The following is an 18214-nucleotide window of genomic DNA, read 5'->3' on the forward strand; positions in this document are numbered from 1 at the left end:
TTTGATCCTGGAGGAGACAGAAAATCCCTTTGGGGTTCACCAGAAAGGGCAGCTGGTGCAAAATTCTGCCAAATCAAACTACTTACTGATGTAACCGTGTGATGCTTTCGGTGGTGTGACCAGGGGCAGATCTAGAAGGGTGGCATGGGGTGGCAAGGGCCACCCTAAAATGATCCCTTGTCACCCCAAGTGCCACCCTAGTTTTGCATATGACAGTGTTGTTTATTAAAATAAGATAGGATTAACACTTAGAGCGTAGTTACAGTCAACAGTGAATATAAATGCTAAAACTGAAAATATTGCATAGTGTTACACCCGCCCCGCCCCCCACCCCCCTCCACCATTAACAAATGGTTCAGCCCATAGCACGGACCGGCTTTTTTCTTGTTTTCAGTAGCTTAAAACCGTTTTAACGCTCTAAGGAAAGCGCGAAAACAGTAAAGAAAAAAAGTCACCTCTTTCCTATCGGTGGAAAAATGTACCATGTGGACCAATTAAAATAAACAGTCAACACGTGGGATTTGGTTGTTTAGGAAGAGGGGAAAGTTTTGGGAGTGATGGTAACGCCAGCGAGACAGAGCGAGCGAGTGTGAAAGAGAGAGTTTTTAGATATAGGAGATTTATGACGTTTAGTGTGGAGTGTATAGTAAGTGTGTTGTTTTGTTTCAGTGAGGGCACTAATGAATGTCACAAAGGCACATTTGTAAACACTGTCACTAAGTAGGAAACCGGCGTAGTGATACACCTCCTGTTGTCAGGCCTGCAGGTTTATCCCAGTGCTGTTCTCCTGTCTTTTGGTGGAAAAACTTTTTTTTTTAACTGGCACACATAATTTTTGGGGCATCTTATTGCGACACCTGATTGTTCTCTCATTTTAGTTTTAGTAATATTTTGAAATTGTTGTATAAAATAAAAAATAAAAAAAAACGGCAGGTGTATTGGCTGCATTTTTAGATAAATAGTTGTATATGTTTATAAAATGTACAATTTATATTTGCATTTGAAGTTATAAAAATTTACTAAAACATGTATTTATTTAAACGTGTGTACTTACTGCATTTGAATCATTATAACCATATGTAACCACCTGCATATGTGTTTGGAAAAACAGGCTTTGATTTTGCCACCCTCATGCCACCCTAAGAAAATTTCTCTAGATCCACCCCTGGGTGTGACTAGGGACTTGTGGTCAGAGTAAAGCAGGCAGCTAAACTTTCCTGGCAAAAGACTGTTTAAAGTTGTGAGGGTGACTCAATCGTCCATCGGGGGGGGGGGCAGCATAAATGTAAACATTTGAGTAGCGGATTTTGGGGATCTCAAATTATGTGTACAGCAGACTGTGTCAGTGATTAATGCAAAGACATGTATCAACAAAGCTGCTCAACAACATTTTCATCTCTAAACACGGCTGATGACAAAACGAAAAAATAAAACCCAAGCCACAAATTATTTAGCAAAAAATGTTTAATCTCTCCTTGATGCGTGTTTATTTACAAGTAGTAAATCTGCAAAATAGGAAATAACAGAATATTTACACAATGAATGTTAACCTGCAAACTTGTGACAGTCGCTTCAAGTCTGAAACTCTAAAAATGTATCAGTTATTGTAGTATTAAAATTCTTTAGCCACTATACTTGAAATTCCTTTGCTTTGCGTTTCCGTGGGTTCTATGTAACTTCCATTTTGAAGGAGAAAAAAAAAAAAGAAATAATGAATTTCCAAGAATCAGAAGCGAGCAGGAAAAAACAACACAGAATGATGCCAGGACTTCATTTGATTCAGCAATGGTTTGAAAAGGCAAAAATGTGATGAAGCTGAGAATTAAACATGACTTTAAGCTGAGTCTACTCACTCTGAAGGGTGACAACAGCAGCAAACCCAGCAATTCAATCTACAGCCTACACTCTTAGGCCACCGAGTAACAATAAACACAAGTCAGCTGTTGTAGTAAACAGTGAAAAATGAATAGTAGAGAAGGGCAGCTGGAAAAAAAATACATGTGGACTTGAGAAGAAGGTCAATTTAAAAGGCAAGTAGCCATGCAAATGATAAACAAGCACGACTCCCCCAGCAGTCGTTTAATCAACAGAGCTACGAGTGGAATAGGACACAAATGGAGCATGAACCTGAGAATGGATTGAGAATGTCTAAGTGTCTTTGAAAAGCCTGACAGATCATCAGCTGGACACCACAGCCTCAGTTGGTTTTTGTCCGTGTGATGAGGGAGTGAGTGAATTTGTCCCTACTGCACTCATACAGACCATCCAGAGGACTGCTGTTAACAGCACCACTGAGTCTCAGCAGTCATTCATTTCCATGCCACGTGATCTATACAGAAAGAGCACCAAAATGTATGAATGCAGTAAAAAGTCAGAAGGGGGGTAAAAACAAAAAAAAAAATCCAAAATGATTACTTTTTTTGTTTTTCATAATAGACTAAGAACATTTTAGTGAAGGTTTTCATTTCTATTAGAAATAATGTAACATGTGTAACCAACATGATGACATGAAAAGGAGAAATTTCTATCCAAGCATGGCCAGAGTGGTCCCTTTAAGACTGGCAGGTACATAGTGAGCTATCAAGTCCCAGCAAGTATTGGGATGAGGCTCGTAAGCATACAGCTGTAGAAGTCATGTTGCATCTCAGACATGTACAGTAAACAAAAGAGGATTGGACAGCATTTATGATCAGCATAAAATGACAGCCCTAATGTTCGATAGAAAAACAAGGTACAAGATTTAAAGCAGCAAGTCACATTTCCATCACGACAACACAGACGCTCATCTGATTCAACAATTTCATTTTGATCCTTGAGATCAGGAAAATAAACCTTGAGTTCGGTCAAGTACTTCAACTTCAGGCAAACTGAAGAGACTTTTGTCTTCTGCGTACCATAAAATGTACAATTTACACATAACAAATGAAAGTAAAAACAAAACCAGAAAAACAACCTGATTACAAAAAAATGGCAAACAGCTTTTGTTCATCATGAAAAAGTATACAATTTACAAATGAAGCAACAACAACAACAACAACAAAAAAAAAACCAAAAACAATATACAGACCACAGTTTGGTTTTCGGCAAGCAGAAATAAACCCCTCTTATTTCTCACCATAAAGTCAAAAACCGTGACTTCAAGACTTCAAAAAAAAAACTGAAACAAAGAAATCCTCTTATGAGAGCGGTAATATAAAAAGCTTAAGCCACACATGGCAGTAGGCTAGTTTTGAAACAAGAGCTGCAGGCAAAGATGAGGATTACTCAGCCTCGTGTAGTTAATGAACCAAAGTGTCTCACCTCTGTACACTTCTATACCCTCCTCGTGGACAGAAAGCTTAAACCCATGTCTCAAACATATATGTTCTCGAGGTGGAGAAATAACACTAAGTCTTTTCTTTGCACCTCTGTTGTGAGAACAGAAAAAAGGGGGGAAAGTGGCTTGAGGCTGGAAACGGCTTTTCTGACTTTGTTTCTCCACAGTGAAGTTCTACTTGACCTCACTGTGGTTCCTGAATGAACAGAGTCTGTAAATAAAGACTTTGCTCCTGCAGAACCGTCAGAAAATGACCCTTTCAGGGATGGCTAACACAAAAGCATGACCTCTGGAAAGTTAGACAGGGTGGGTCAGAGCAAAGAGGAATATTTAAGGTAGTGCAATGTAGCTACTTCATTGTTCCGTCACTAAACTACGAGCCACTAAACTGTCACCTCTTGACCTTTGAATTAAAGAAACAGACACCAACGTGGCCATGATAAAGCAACCATCCTGTAGGTATATATTTGGCTTTGTGAAACCAACAGATTGCACTGATTGAATAAGAAACAACAGCAACTTCATGTTATCACCGTGACACCATGAACTCTACCTGGAAGATGTGGAGATGGGCGACTTTGTGTGTCTTCTTTGTCACTTTCAACAAGGATCCTATGATGGGGTGTTATTCAAAAACTTCTTTTCAGTCACTAGGCATGTTCATATTTAAAATCATATGGTAGCACATTCCATCTAACAAAATGTCTTTGCACTAAACAACATTCAAAGAAAACATGGCACAGTACGACTTTTTTGTTTCTTTTTTCGTTGTTTTTTTGTCCACTTTTTTTGTACTCGTAATATCAAATCGTGTTTTGTCTTATTTTTATTGTATTTGTTGGATTGAAAAGAAAAAAGAAAAGAAAAAAAGTTTACTCCCTAATCTTTCTTTAAAAACGTAGCTGTATTTATATATAATATCTATATAGTCTTGCTTTGTAACGTTTCTGTAAATTGTGCAAATTCAGCAGTAATACAAGTGGCGAGAGATCAGAGAGTGGGCAGTTGATTACATTTATACAAAAAAGAAAAAAAATTCTAACTGTGACATCTGGAGTCACATGACCTAGAGAGATCCTCTCTCCATTGGCTCATCACAGATTGGTCCGTTCCGCTAATGATGCCGTATATGGAGTTCTTTCCAGACTTCCGTTGTTTCTTTCCTGACCATCGCGTCATCACAACAAAACTCCTGAAATCAAAATCAAGCAAACCACAAACACCGACATCCACAATAATCAAATGCTGTCGAGTTGACATGTTCTCCATGTATGTATGTGTGAAAAAACGTCCCGTGTCCTAGCCTCTCACACAGACACACTGTATGGAGCTGCAGACAAACACACACACATACACATGTAAGCGTACACAGGCCCCGCCCATCTCTGCCGAATCCCCCCATTTTGCAGTATACTGCCTCGGTCCTTTTGCAGTTTCGTCTGTCGTATTGTTTGGGGGTTGGAGTTTTGTTTGTTGTCTGGGTGAGAGGAACGTGGGAGAGAGACAGATGGAGAGGAGGAGTGAGGAGGAGCAGGAGGTGCTCGATGGTCCTCAGCTGGTCAGCGCCATTGTGTCGATGACCTGCTCCAGCTTGCTCCTCAGTCTCTGTCTCCTTGCCTGCTCGTCTCGCTCCAAAGCTGACAAGATCTGGGGGGGAAAGGGGTTAGAGGTCAGCAAATGCTGCAAAAAACTTACAGCTCCTGCTTTCAAAGCACAAAGATGTTATTCCTACAGGACTCCCACGTGGCTGGGTCATAAAGCATGCAAAAGTTGGTTTAATTTATTCAGTTAGCCCGACTAAATCGCCTCTTAAATGTCAATAAGACTGAAGGTAAGTCTTTGTATACAGACAAAAGTAACAGCTTGTATTTAGTATGTACCTTAGTAAAGCTTTGTTTCCTTCTCTTAGGTAGTACTAAGACTTAAATCTCACCTCGTCCTTGTACTTGATGATGTAGGAGTAAATCTCATGTAGGGCTGACATGCTGTTGAACTGGTTAGCATGCAGGCGTGACTGCTCTGCGAGGTAGGCACTCATGTCCTGATCGCTGATAGCTGGCATCCTGGCAATGTCAGAGTAGTACCTGGACGAAAACAGTTGAATATTTGTATGAAATATAACAAAACACACAAATGTAACATTCACGTCTAATCCGCCATGCTTACATACCTTTCTACCCAGTTTTTATAGTTGGGGATGTCTTTAGCGTAAAGCAGCTTGTTTGATGGTGAGTCCTTCCCTAGTTTATGCTCTGAGGTTGAACATGAATCCATGAAGGTCTGAGCCACCACAGACAAGCAGGCATCTGTAATACTGTTCTTGTGGATGTCAAATACAAACTGTGGGTTCTTGATCACGTTCACCCAGAACCTCAGTGGAAGACTGGAAGCAGTAAGAAAAAAGGATGAGCTGCAGAGCTACAGGGACTGGTCTATTAATGTGCAGAGATACCACACCAGTGCATTAAGCTGCATACACACTGAACAAGCAGTCTCGAGTGATTAGATACTAGAACTGGCAGGGAAAAATACAAGCGTGGTGCATTCTGCTGCACTAGCAATGTAAAAGTGTTCCATATTTGTTGGCTTACTGTCCAATATTGTTCCTACTGAGCAACACCAATTCCAACAAAACACAAACCAGCAATCAAATATTGCCAGTCATGCCCTTTCACAGCTTGCACACACGCGCAAACTCACCAGTTGCTCTTCCAAGTGTGCCGTACATCAGGGTCTGATATGGAGTGTTTGTCTGCCTGCTCGTCCAGGAAGTCAAACATGTACTTGATGGCGAGAGGCAGAGCGCTGCCTCGGTGCGCTGTGCTGAAGATGGTCTCAAACAGGTCATCCACGAATTTCTGGAGCGTACCCTGAGCACAGGAGTCAATACTGGATTAGGAGTTTTACTAGACTAGTTGACATTTTCCTGCACTTTGGGGCTTTCACGCAAACAGCAGCATGCAAAAAGTGGTGAAATAAATTTTAGAAATGTGGAAAACTATGTGCCAGTTTGTTTGTGTACATAAGATTTTGTCTCCAAAGATGGACATATAGATATAGAGATAAGTGTTTTGTCCCCGTTACACTTAATGTTTCAACAGTCCAGTTACACAACTGCCTTTGCTTGCACATTCTTCTTTGCTGTCGTGGCTGCAGGCGATGGCTGTCAGTAGCAGGTACTCTGCTTTGCTGTCAGTACTTCAACTTTGGGAGAATTTTTGATGATGTTGAGCACTTAGTGTTCTTTACAGTATTTAGGATAGGGCCCAATGAGAGTTCAGCCTAAGGCTGTTCTGCAGTGTTTCACCACATCGCACAACTCTGGAGAATTCAGAATCCTAACAAAGTTCTCTGAAGCTGAAATGATTTGATATTTCCCACAAGTATTCGGCACGTTCGTCCCCGTTTTCAAGCATACAGGCCACGTTTTACAAAACCTTTTTTGAAGCAGCCACAAGATGAATTTGCAGTTTTGTATTCGTTCACACATTAACAAATCAGCTTCCTAAACACACACACAGCTGTGGGGGCTGTAATAAATAAGAACAAAGTGCAATGCTTTAGGTCCCCCCCACCCCCTTTGTCCTCCTCTGGCTTGTATGTTAATCACTTCCCAGTTGAGGCAGCATTGGTGCAGCTAACCTTGCAGTTTCATAGCTGGGAGCTCATGGGAGCTCTGCAAATGAGAGCAAGAACCTGACATGGTTTTAGCGTATGGACAAATGACATTTTATAATTAACGCAAAGAGGTATGCTTATATTCAGTGGTATATGAGCAGAAACCAACAGAAGGCCACGTGTTTTTGTGTGTGTGTTTAAGATGTGCCAGAATTCACACATTAAAGTCGTCCATTTCTCACATTTAACAAGTTTAATAAAAAAAATGCTAATTTGGCTTTTCATACATCTAATAAAACCCTTTTTTATCCACCCCCTCGTTTCTCTGGCCCGAACAGCAAATGCTGACACTTAACTAGACTAAAACATTTGTGTTGAAGGCAACATTTTATCATATTATATCGTCAAGTTAATCATTGGAATCCGTTATTCAGAGAAGAGAACCACTCTTACTCTCGAGGAAATGTGAAACCAAATGGGTGCATTTTGAATAAGAGCTTTTCTCTTAATGACTTTAGTTTTTTTTTCCCTTGTGCTTAAGTGCAGTTTGTAACAATTAATGCAAAAATAAAACAAAGGTGTTTCTTGAAGGTAATTAACACTGCAAAATTAATCCTTAAATAACATTATTTTATCATCACTTATTTTAGTGGAAGTATGAATTTGGGCAAAAGCTTTTACTTTATAGGAAACGTGTGCATTACACTGTACATAAATATATATGGCTGCAAGGCCCTCACAGCCATTTCTTAGCTGTTCTTTTATAGCTCTGAAAAGCTGTTGTTGCTTTAGCAGCTTCAGCAGTTAAAGAAAATAAAATAGTTTCTGTTTCACAAACTAATCTAACAGACATGGAGGCTCAGTCACACACTGCTCCATAGTGGTTAACAACTAACTCGGGGAAGAAATACAAATCGACTGCCGTTTGTTTTTGCACAGTATCAACACAAACACTTGACCTAACTCCAGCCTTTAAACCAACCTCTCTGATCATCATCTGAGGACACATGCTGCATAAAAACCTAAGCAGCTTCCACAGTGTGGTCTGGAGGACATGGAGGAATTAGGTGAATAATGATCGTGGGGTACTGGCCTGGGCCTAAAAGCCCCGAGGCCACCAACAGAGGGCCCACTAACACCAACCAAACAACTCAATAGTCAAAGGTCAACCTCCTAATTAAGACTCTGCATATGTGTGTCTTTGTGGAAAAGGTTACGAAAAATGTTAATGAGCTTAGAGACCACCACCAAACAAAGGTCAACAGGGGCTGCTGGTGGAAATGGGCTACATGACAGGGATGTGGTGGAGTCGGGCTTCTGGCTGAGGCTGTGTGTGTGCGTGTGAGAGAATACGCAGCCTCTTTTTACCTTTGTGGCCAACAGTCTGGTCAGGTAGATCTCAGACACCATCTTGCTCCCTCTGTCTCCCTCCCTCTGGTCTGAGTGGTCGTGGTTCTTCACCAGATGCCATAGCTTGGTGCCGCTCTCGAGGTCAGGGGTGATCATGGGTGTTCGGGAACGCAAGCTGTCTGGACTACTGGCTGTCCTGAGCATGCTCTCTGCACAGAGATAAAGGAGGACGTGTTGGAGAAACAAGTCAAAGAGCCAAAAACCTTCATGCTGCTCTGTGCGTTAAATGCTATAAATTATGACTCATGCTGTCTTAATCACCATTTCAAGGAGAAACATTTATATAAGAAGAAAAAACAATGAGACAAATGAAATATCTGGCATAGCTGAAGACGGCAAAATCTGACTGTGAAGTTAAAAGCACTATTGAAATGTGACAGCTTTTTCTACTTACATGTCACTCTTTCACAGCAAAATAAATTCATCTGTCACTCTCTCACCTGCCCCCTCTCTCCTTTTGTCGGACATTGATGTCATATCTGTGACACAGAGTATTACGCTTCCACTTTGAATGCTTGTCAGCTGCGTGACAAAGCAGCAAAGGACTGAGGGGTTTGAAATTGTCAGGACAGAATGTGAACCAGGTAAGCTCCGAGCAAATATGATGGGGGTGTTAGTGAGTATTATGTGTATGCCACAGTGGCAGGGCTCTGGAGTAGAGTTACTCTGTACAGTTATAGAGGTAGAAGAGAGGGGGGGACGGGGGAAAAACGTCATGAGGAACTGAGATCTACTTCACAACATTAAACCTGTTATTACAAATATGGCATTTTGACAGCTCTGACATTTTGTTAGCTTAAAAATGTATCTAAAATATGCTGTTCTCCATGTGACTCTTTGATTTCACACATGTAAGAAACTTTCAAGATTTCTGATTCCTTTGCAACAACTTCAGTGCACCACCACTATACTGTGTTTAGCTACGCTGTTGCTTTCCATGTATGCCCCCAAGAAGGCCAAGCATTTGTTTGAACAGATGTTTGAGGTTAAGGGATCATTCAACAGTCTTCTGCACAATCATGTATACAAGGGCAGCTTCAGGTAGCTGTCTGTGACATAAAAGTACTCCTGAGCTGAGGTTTGACACAATCATGGTGTGGTCATGCTCAGAGGCAGCGCTTAGACGTTTTCCCCCCCACAGGCAACTTTACTTAGACGAAGGAAGGCAAACACAAGAACAAGTAGTTTAAGTGAGCTAATATAACCAGATGAAAAACAGCTCTATTTTCCTGATCTGCTTCTTTAGGCTGAATGAAGGACATCAGTTTTATGTCTGTTAGACTTTCATGTGAACTAATATTACACCTGTAATAATTTATCACATAAGATATGAAGAACATCAGTGGACAGAACTGTGGAGTAAGTGAGTAATAATAAAGCTACTATCCACTCCTCTACAGCAGAGAGGAGAACTGACACGAAACTCTTTCAAAGGTTTGGAACTCACTTAAAACACTGTGCAGAGAAATTTACTATATTACTGATAAGGGGCACAAATACTTGATTAGCAATATCATATTTAATGGCTTCCAGGCCAAAGTATGTAAATTGAAACCAGTATTTGTGGAACAGTTTGAACCAAGTCCCAGGTCATGTAAACAGGTGTGAAAAGCAAAGCTAATTTGCTAATGTAGATGAGACAGATGCCAAATTAACATGTGAAAGGTTCTGAATGACGTTTTTAAAGGTTCTTTCTATGAACAACATCCTAATTTTTGCAAATAAATAAATAAATAAAATTAACAAGTCAGAATTTTTATAATTCCACACATACAATACACACACACCTTCTTTCGTACCGTATCTGCTGAGGGATTTGGTGAATGTGGAGGAGTTGGAGATGTTGTAGGCCGAGTTCTGTTTGGGTACCAGGGCAATCACTGAGCCATCTGTCACCTGAAGCAGACATTCAACCAGCAGCAAGATTATTGTCCAGCCAAAGAAACTTTCACAGTGCTCACATGGAATTTATTTCTGGATTTTTCATTTTGATAAGTAACCTAAGAATCCATAAATATGCCATCAATAAGAAGCAAAGAGGTTTTTCTCCAGCATAGCTTCCAGGGATTCTGTGCTGTATTAAGAAGCTGGTTACCTGGTAGTGAGCTAGGGTGTTGAGTCTCTTCCAGTCATTGTCGATCTTAGTGGTGACATCTTCATCCTGAAGGATGATACGAGCCATCCTGCCCTGCCGCCATTCTGTCAGACACACACAGGAGTGCTAAGTAAGGTTGTAATGTTTAATAGAAAGGGAATAAGAATCTTTCAAGTAGGGCTGCACGATTAATCGTTAGAAAATCGCGATCTCAATTCATACTTATGTGCGATCTCATTTCCAAATGACAACGATTAAAAAAAAAAAAAAAAGAAAAAAAAAAAGACGACGATTGTACCGCATTTTGATCCGGGACGTAATCTGCATGAAAACAAGCGCTCACTCTTCCTGCTCAACAAATGACAAGGGCAGAGCCTTATACCACGTGATACAGAAGCCGGCTGCTAAAATTAGCAGGGAAAAAACAACGGAGAGCACGTCGGGGATGACGAGAAAGTGACAGGAGAAAATCCGTCCCGGTCAACCACCCAAACATCAATAACGGGAACCTTATACAGCGCTTCCCTATACCCGTCGAACTCCCGCAGGCACAAAGAAATTACGGAGGCTATTACTTATCACCTGACCAAAGATATGGCTCCCATCAACACTGTGCAAAACGAGGGATTTAGGAGAATGATCAACACCCTAGAAAAACGCTACACAGTGCCGTCCCGCAACTATTTTTCTATTGTTGCACTACCTGCTCTATACACGCAGTGTCGAGCAACGGTGGAGACGGAATTTCAAGTAGTACAACATTTTGCGGAAACGACAAAATGTGAGACATTTGTTGTTTTTATGTTTATTTATTGTTTTTATGTTCAGTCTCAACTGTTACGAAGTTGATGTGCAGTTAATAAGTGCAATAAATATTTATACTGGAAAAGAAAATCGTGAGAGAATCGTGATCTCAATTCTAAGCAAAAAAATCGTGATTCTCATTTTATGCAAAATCGTGCAGCCCTACTTTCAAGACAGACATAGCATGGACAGAGTCAGTGCCCCTTTTAGGCACACCAATCAATTCTCATCATAAACTTAAACTTCCAAACAGCAAATCAGGTTTCTACGACTTAATCTACTCTAATTAGATCAAATTCAGAGTGAGTGTAGTGCAGTTTTAAGGACTTTTAAACACATTACTAGATGTTTTTTTAGGATCAGAATTCCCACTCCTGTCAGAAGTGCCTCCCTTCTGTGTCAGAGAGCTCTTGAAGCAATTCCCTCTTTATCTCCCATAGCAGTGCAGCTGTGTGTTATGACTCTCCGTGTGATTTGATATTTGTATGTTGTTCACTTTTTCCAGCTCCTTACCAAGGTCCATATCTGAGGCCTTCGGTCTCTGGGAATAAGGCGTCCCTTTGTACACAGCATCCAGCAGCTTTTCCTTCACCTGTGTCACTGTGTCACAGTTCAGGCTCTTCACTGTCACCTCTGGAGCATTTTCATTCTCCGGGTTCACACAGTGCAGCGTCTACAAATGCAAAGGGTGGAAGGGAAAGAGCACAGGTTACATTTAGAGCAGAGGGTCAGCACAGACTGGAAGTAATAACTATTGATGTGTTAGAGCATGACCCTGTGGTTGTGTTTGACCTGCAAAGAAACACTTCATATGGCACCTCAGAATCAGTGTTAAAGAGCAGAAGGGGTGCACAGCTAGCTATTTATTCCTATCGATACAGGCATTTTCTACTTTTTTTGATGTTGTAATCACAATGGAAATGAATAATGATTTAGCAGGTTGGATCCTGTTTTGATAAAAGAATATTTTCCAAAATTACTGGACAAATATCAGCTCTGCATCATTGCGCTGTTTTAGTTGTAAGCATTCATCTGCTTTACAACCTTGTTCAGAAACAAATGCGTCTGTGTCCAGAAAGTATGTTTTTGAGTACTGACCAAAGTCTTGTAGTCAATTTGCTGTCTGATGAGTTTATCCTCGCTCAAAGAGTAGCGGGCTTCTCCTGTGATTGCATCTATTGGCCCCTTTTCCATTTGCTGCTTCATGGCACAGTACAGCATGAAGAGAGGTTCCCCGGCACATTCCTTCAAAAAGTGAGACACGCAATTGTATTATGAAGTAGGAAGAGACAGGTATCAAGGAAAAGTGACAAAAGGAGAGAAAGACATACTGTACAAAGTGAAAACTGAACATTGAACTGTTCAAGAACTTTCCAAGCAAAAAAAACACAACAGCAAAAAGTGCATAGCTTTTCAGAGCAACTCTTCAATTATATTTCTAATCTTCTTTAAGACAACCACAGGCGAAGCAGTAAAGGACAAGGCCACGGCTTGTGTTGGCTAACAGCACGCTAAAAACAGAACAACACAAAAACCCTTTTTTCCTCCCCTGACACAACCTCCAGCCTCTCCCCTGTGTCTCTTCCTCAGGAAGAAAAAACAGCCACTATTTGTGTGTGTGAGCAAGTGAGTGAGCAAGGAGGAGAGAAATTATAGAAAGTGTGAGTGTGAGTGAGTGGCAATTGATGGAGAAGTTAATAGAAGGTTAACGACTGAGGGGTGAAAAACGCTGGGAGAAGCACTTTGGTGTGTGAGACGTGTCAAATGGGCAACAAGCACTGGGATGTTGGGTTCCCTGTCTCTCTTTTCTTCACACTCCGTTTCTGTTTCCCCTCTTTTCCATTCACTTGTTCAGCAGGCCTGCAAACTAAGCACTGCCTGTTTGTATGGCTTTGTATTTTCTCCTCATGTGCCGTCTTTCCTGACTTCTTGTTAATATTTTAACACTGAACAGTGTTGATTTTAACTAATTGGGATATATTTATATTTTATGACCTTCAAATTAGGTGCGCTGATGAAAAAGCATTAAATTATGATTTAATTACTTGCAGCTCAGAGGTCAGAAAGACTGAGAATTACTGGTTTAGATAATCTATCTTAATCATTGCTTGTTTAGAATAACTTAGTGCTGCAATGCTGTGCAAATCTCTGATCTCAGCGAGCAATTTGTCGAGTACATGCTTATCGCTGCAGACAAAACTGATGACATAAATGTGAAATGAGGATATATATGTGTGTGTGTGTGTGTGTGTGTGTGTGTGTGTGTGTGTGTGTGTGTGTATTTAAAAGCGTTCATGGTGTGATAATGTTCACATTAGTGCTTTTTAACCAGTGATTCACATTTTCTGTCCGCAGCTTTGTGCCTTGAGGCAAAGCCGAATATTGCAAGTGCTGCCCTCCGAGCTTCATTGGACATGTTCATGCATCAACGCCAGTCAGTCATCTTGGTGAGCTGTCAGATGAACTCTGTGGGATAATCTAGCACTGCCTGCCTCCTATGGTGAAAACACAGCACACTGGCAGACGTCCTCTCTGTCTAGCAGCATACAAACCAGCTCTGCGCTGCGTCTCAGTCCTTCTGTCTCCTTCAAATGGTGCCAGTGAGGAAAAGTAGCACTGATGCTATACATTTCTAAAAGCATTGTGTCGTGCAGACATTTTGCTGCGCTACAGTGTTTTTGACTTCAGTGTCCTGTTAAATTAATTATAATATATGCCATTTGTTCATTGAATTAATCTAAAGCAATCACATTTTATAATCCGTCTAAAATTCTCTCTAAAGCAGAATAAAGTGACCATGTGATCCCACACAAGCTGGTGCAAGAGAGGACAAGTGAATGCTTAGAATAGGGTAATGGATAGGGTAAGGATTTGCTTTCCCATTTCTTGTTCGTTTGGTAGGTAAAAGCTCCATCTCTTTGAACAGGTACTTGACCTTTACCCATCTCTATTTACACCTGACTGAACTCTGAAATTGTTCCAGGCCTTTCTTTCATGTTACTCCCAAAAACATAGGAGAAAGAAAGGCATTGAACTGCAAAGGTTGGATGAAAGCGAGGCTTAATCTTGCTGCTAGCTACAGAAACTCTTTACTTCAGTACTCATCCCCCCACCCATATTTCCCTACACGCCCTTTAAACCCTCCAAAAACACCTCTGCCCTCTTTTTAACCATTTTCTTTCCACAATCTTCCGTGTTTTTGCTTTTTTTTTTAAATTGTTTCTCTGTTATTTTCGTATCCACTAAAGTTCATAAACACAGCTGCTGAAAAAATCCCTAACAGCTTTTCTGATAACCCACTCCCCTTTTACTGAACCACACTCTCGCCGTCCAGTCTCTAATTTGGAGCCAAGACACACATGCGTGCACAACCAGAACGGACACACTCGCATACACAGATGCTAACTGGGATCCCTGAGGGCTTGGCTGGTTTCTTGTCCACCAGAATGCCTGCCCTGGCGGGGGTTTAAGGCCCCGCTGCTAACTGATTAGCTGCAGCAATGTTTGAAAGCTGAGAATGTGTGTGTGGAAGCAAGAATTTATCAAATTTTAAGCTATAGTGAGTCCCTGTGATATGAAATCAGAGAGAGGATTTCAAAAAGACAGACAGAAGAGAAATAAGAGAATGCAATTGTGTAAGATGTGTGGCTTCCTGTTTTGATAAACCCCAACTGTCTGAAGAGCCATCCAGACACACAGCCATGCATACACGCACAGACACTTTCCTGGCTCTAAAAGAATCAAGCTTGGGACAAAGAAAGGACAGGTTAGTGCGACAGTCTACGGTGATCAAACCAACATGGCCAGCTGTGTCTGAACAGTGCTTCAGACTCTGCAGATCCCCCAACTGGTAGAAAGAAGAATTTACCACATGAAAGGCAGAGGTAAGGAATAGGAACCCTGCTGCCTCTGCCTTATCTAATGCTGCAGCTGTGAATGTGTGCGCTTGTTAGCGAGACATTTTTCAATTCTCAAACACCAGTGGTGATGCTGTTACTTCTGAAATTGTGTGTATCTGTGTGTGTGCCTCTGGGACAGTTTTACCTTGAGGAACTTGTAAAGCAGGAAGGTAAACCAGTTGGTGAGCATCTTCTCAGCAACCGACTCCGTCCTGGGAACCGATGAAAGAAAATGGGAGAGAGAAAGGAGAGGGTAATGGGTGAGGGTGAACTGGAAATAAAAGACAAAGTAGTATGTGCCACAAGTAGAGCGTAAAGTCTCTGTATGAGGAGGTTTTGGCACCTTGGACTGCCTGGTTATAATCTATGGTCAAAAAAACAAACATTTGAAACACGCTTGCATGTCAAAGACACTACATGACATTATCAGTCTTCATGCAGTTAATCTTCAGACAACCAAAGAAAAAGATAATGTAAGAGACTGATGTAAGAAAGCAAATCCTTCAGTTTCTTACATTGCTCCATCCCCTCTTCACACTACCTCTAGGCAAACCCACTAATCTTCATTAAAAATACAGCAATTAGTATGACTCGCTAACTTCTCTCGTTAATCACAAACCTGCCATGTAATGAGGGGGACCTCCGCACGTGCATGTGTCAAGCAAACACGTGAGCAACAAGTGTATGAAATGAAAACCGAGCAATTAAATGACTTATTGTGTCTAATTTGTTAAATACCTGAGAGGGACACCAGCACTCTAGGTATGTGGGTGGAAACAGGAGGGCAAATAAAAAAAAAATCTTTGTCTGTGTTACTGCCACACTTTCATGCTTTTCACATTAGAAACACTTGTTTTCTCTTGGATAGACGTGGGGTACACCTGTGTTACTAGGTTATCTAACTGGGCCACGTTCCAATACTTATCACAAATATTAGTCGTTCGGTCATCAGGACGGAACCATGGGTGAAATGTGAAGACAGCTACATTATGCTGAAAATTTTTCATGCCCAATAAATAGTAAGACAGAAAAGAGGAAACTCTGGAAACTAGGCCAATGTAGTAGTAGTAAAAACCAATAAAGGCCTGTAGCACAAATGAGACACGTACTCCTACGCTTCCTCAAACCTTCCTGTTTGACTGTTGGATTTATTGAATGGATGCAGAGCATTTTTTCTTTTTCATGGCTGTCAGCAAAATAGAGAATGAATGATGAGGCAGCGGAGAACGCAGGTACAGAAAACATAACGAGTGAATAAACCGGGACAAACCCTGTTTCTGAGCACGTGACGTCCACTGGTAACTTCTAATCTATGCCCCTGAACATCATTTTTGAACACGTCGTACGGGGATAAGCGATGATGCATTTGTGTTTTTGCCAGCTGCACACAGACAATGAATCTCAACGCACAGTATACAAAACAACTGCACCCAATGCAAAAGTATAATTTCATCAAAGGAGTTGGAGATCCCCATGGGAGAGGACTTTTACATCTATCTATTGACTAAAAAGACCTAAACAGGGTGAACCATGTGCAACAATTGCAGAGCTTATTAACACCGACTCCTGAGGCAAGTGTAGTTAACAGGGACAGCGTGTTGTGACCATACGCCCCAAGAGGGGATTGGAAAAGACTTCACACAGGCACGCTGGCTGAGAGTCATTTATTTGATTAGATTTTTAATTAAATATCTCTCCGAGGAGTAGGAGAAGAAAAAAAATGTAACTTTTTTTTATCATTTAATGTCTAATTCCAATTTATTTGGAGACAGGCCATTTCTCTAATTGTGTCTTTCCTTAAATATGTGTATCCTTTTCTGCTCGGCTGTCAGCAGTAGCTCATTTTCCTTCTCTTTTCTCCCTCTGCCTATCTGCTCTGTACTACCCTTCCCTGTTCTTTCTCCCTCTTTACCATCTCTCCTCTATATGTTTCACCCTTCATCAATTTCCTTGTAGCTCAAGTCTCCCTCCAGCCACTTGCTCTCTTTTTCTGTCAATCACTATTTCACTACCTTCTTTTACTTCAGCCACTTTTATCTCGCTACCTTTTCACATCTCATTTTTGCCTTCCCCTGTTTCTTACTTTCCCCTTTCCCTACCAAATCCTTCTCTCTTCACTCTTCACACCAACTCTTGTAAATCCTCCTTTCCCTCTTTGCATCCCCTGCATCTCTTGTACTTTTCCCCCTCTTCATCTTTCTCTGTGTGTTTGTGAGAAACGAGAGAGCAGTATGTCTGACTGTGGCTCCAGTGGGACTGTATGTGTGCTCAGGGGTGTAATCCTCTCTGACAGGGACAGGGTTGAGAAATAGAGAGGAGGTAACGTCACACAGGCCTCTAAAAGCTGCAGTCACTGTCCCCTGCCTTCCTCCCTCATAACTTCAGCCGCAAACTGAAAAAATACATCACTCGATACTCTGACAAAGAATATATGTTCATGTTCTCCTCTTCCCTTTTTAGTGCTATAACGGGTCTAATTACGTGGGTTATTTGAATGTGCAGCAGCATTGACATGACGAAATGAAAAATTAACACCACTTTTTTCCCTTATTTTTTGTTGAATTTAATATAATTAGTCAGGGTTTTTTTGTTAGGGTGCTTCCTGTCAAGAACATCCCAACACAGCGAATATAATAAAAAGGAAAAATACCTGAAAACACACACAAATGCATTTCCTCAAACCCGAACCTGCAACTAACTGGTGCATGTGTGGCATGTTTTTTCCCCAAAGCCAGGTTTTAGCCCTTTCCCTCCCCTTCTTATTTCCTGCTTTTTGTACCTCCTGAGTAAGAGCTTTGGGTGGTTCTTGCTTTCCAGGTTTTTGTCAATGAGGTCAGACAGGAGCTGTTTGAGGACACCGGTGGCATACTCCATCTCTCCTTGCAGTGCTGTCATGATGAGGGAGGCCACGTTGCCCCTGTCTCGCATAGAGAAGGACCTCTGTGCTTCCAATGTGCGAATGAAGGTCAACAGAAAGTGCTTTTTGGTGAGTAGCTGGCCAAACAACGTCAGGGCCTTCTCCACATTGGCGGGTACCTGAAGGAGAAGGGGACGGAGGTGATGAAGGGGAAG

General features: G+C 41.3%; 1 protein-coding gene across 4 annotated transcripts in view; it reads right to left on the bottom strand.

The window, feature by feature from the left end:
- Nucleotides 1-1446: 1446 nt before the first annotated feature.
- The window catches only part of plxna1b (plexin A1b), a 181244-nt gene continuing 164476 nt past the window's right edge, over nt 1447-18214 (bottom strand). For 2 of the 4 annotated variants that reach the window (XM_084927943.1, XM_084927942.1), the window contains exons 22-32: nt 17922-18178; nt 15288-15354; nt 12342-12488; nt 11757-11916; nt 10440-10543; nt 10144-10240; nt 8303-8493; nt 6017-6186; nt 5487-5699; nt 5250-5400; nt 1447-4963 (exon numbers count right to left, since the gene is read on the bottom strand). In XM_084927943.1, the coding sequence (XP_084784069.1) occupies nt 4868-4963; nt 5250-5400; nt 5487-5699; nt 6017-6186; nt 8303-8493; nt 10144-10240; nt 10440-10543; nt 11757-11916; nt 12342-12488; nt 15288-15354; nt 17922-18178 (1653 nt within the window). In that variant the 3' untranslated portion in view covers nt 1447-4867. Of the gene's footprint in view, nt 4964-5249; nt 5401-5486; nt 5700-6016; nt 6187-8302; nt 8494-10131; nt 10241-10439; nt 10544-11756; nt 11917-12341; nt 12489-15287; nt 15355-17921; nt 18179-18214 lie in introns of all 4 variants that reach the window. The other 2 variants (XM_084927941.1, XM_084927940.1) reach the window with 1 other exon arrangement.

This window comes from Perissodus microlepis, chromosome 5 (assembly GCF_051167445.1).
Source record: "Perissodus microlepis isolate ML-2025 ecotype Zambia chromosome 5, ASM5116744v1, whole genome shotgun sequence".
Classification (NCBI taxonomy): domain Eukaryota; kingdom Metazoa; phylum Chordata; class Actinopteri; order Cichliformes; family Cichlidae; genus Perissodus; species Perissodus microlepis.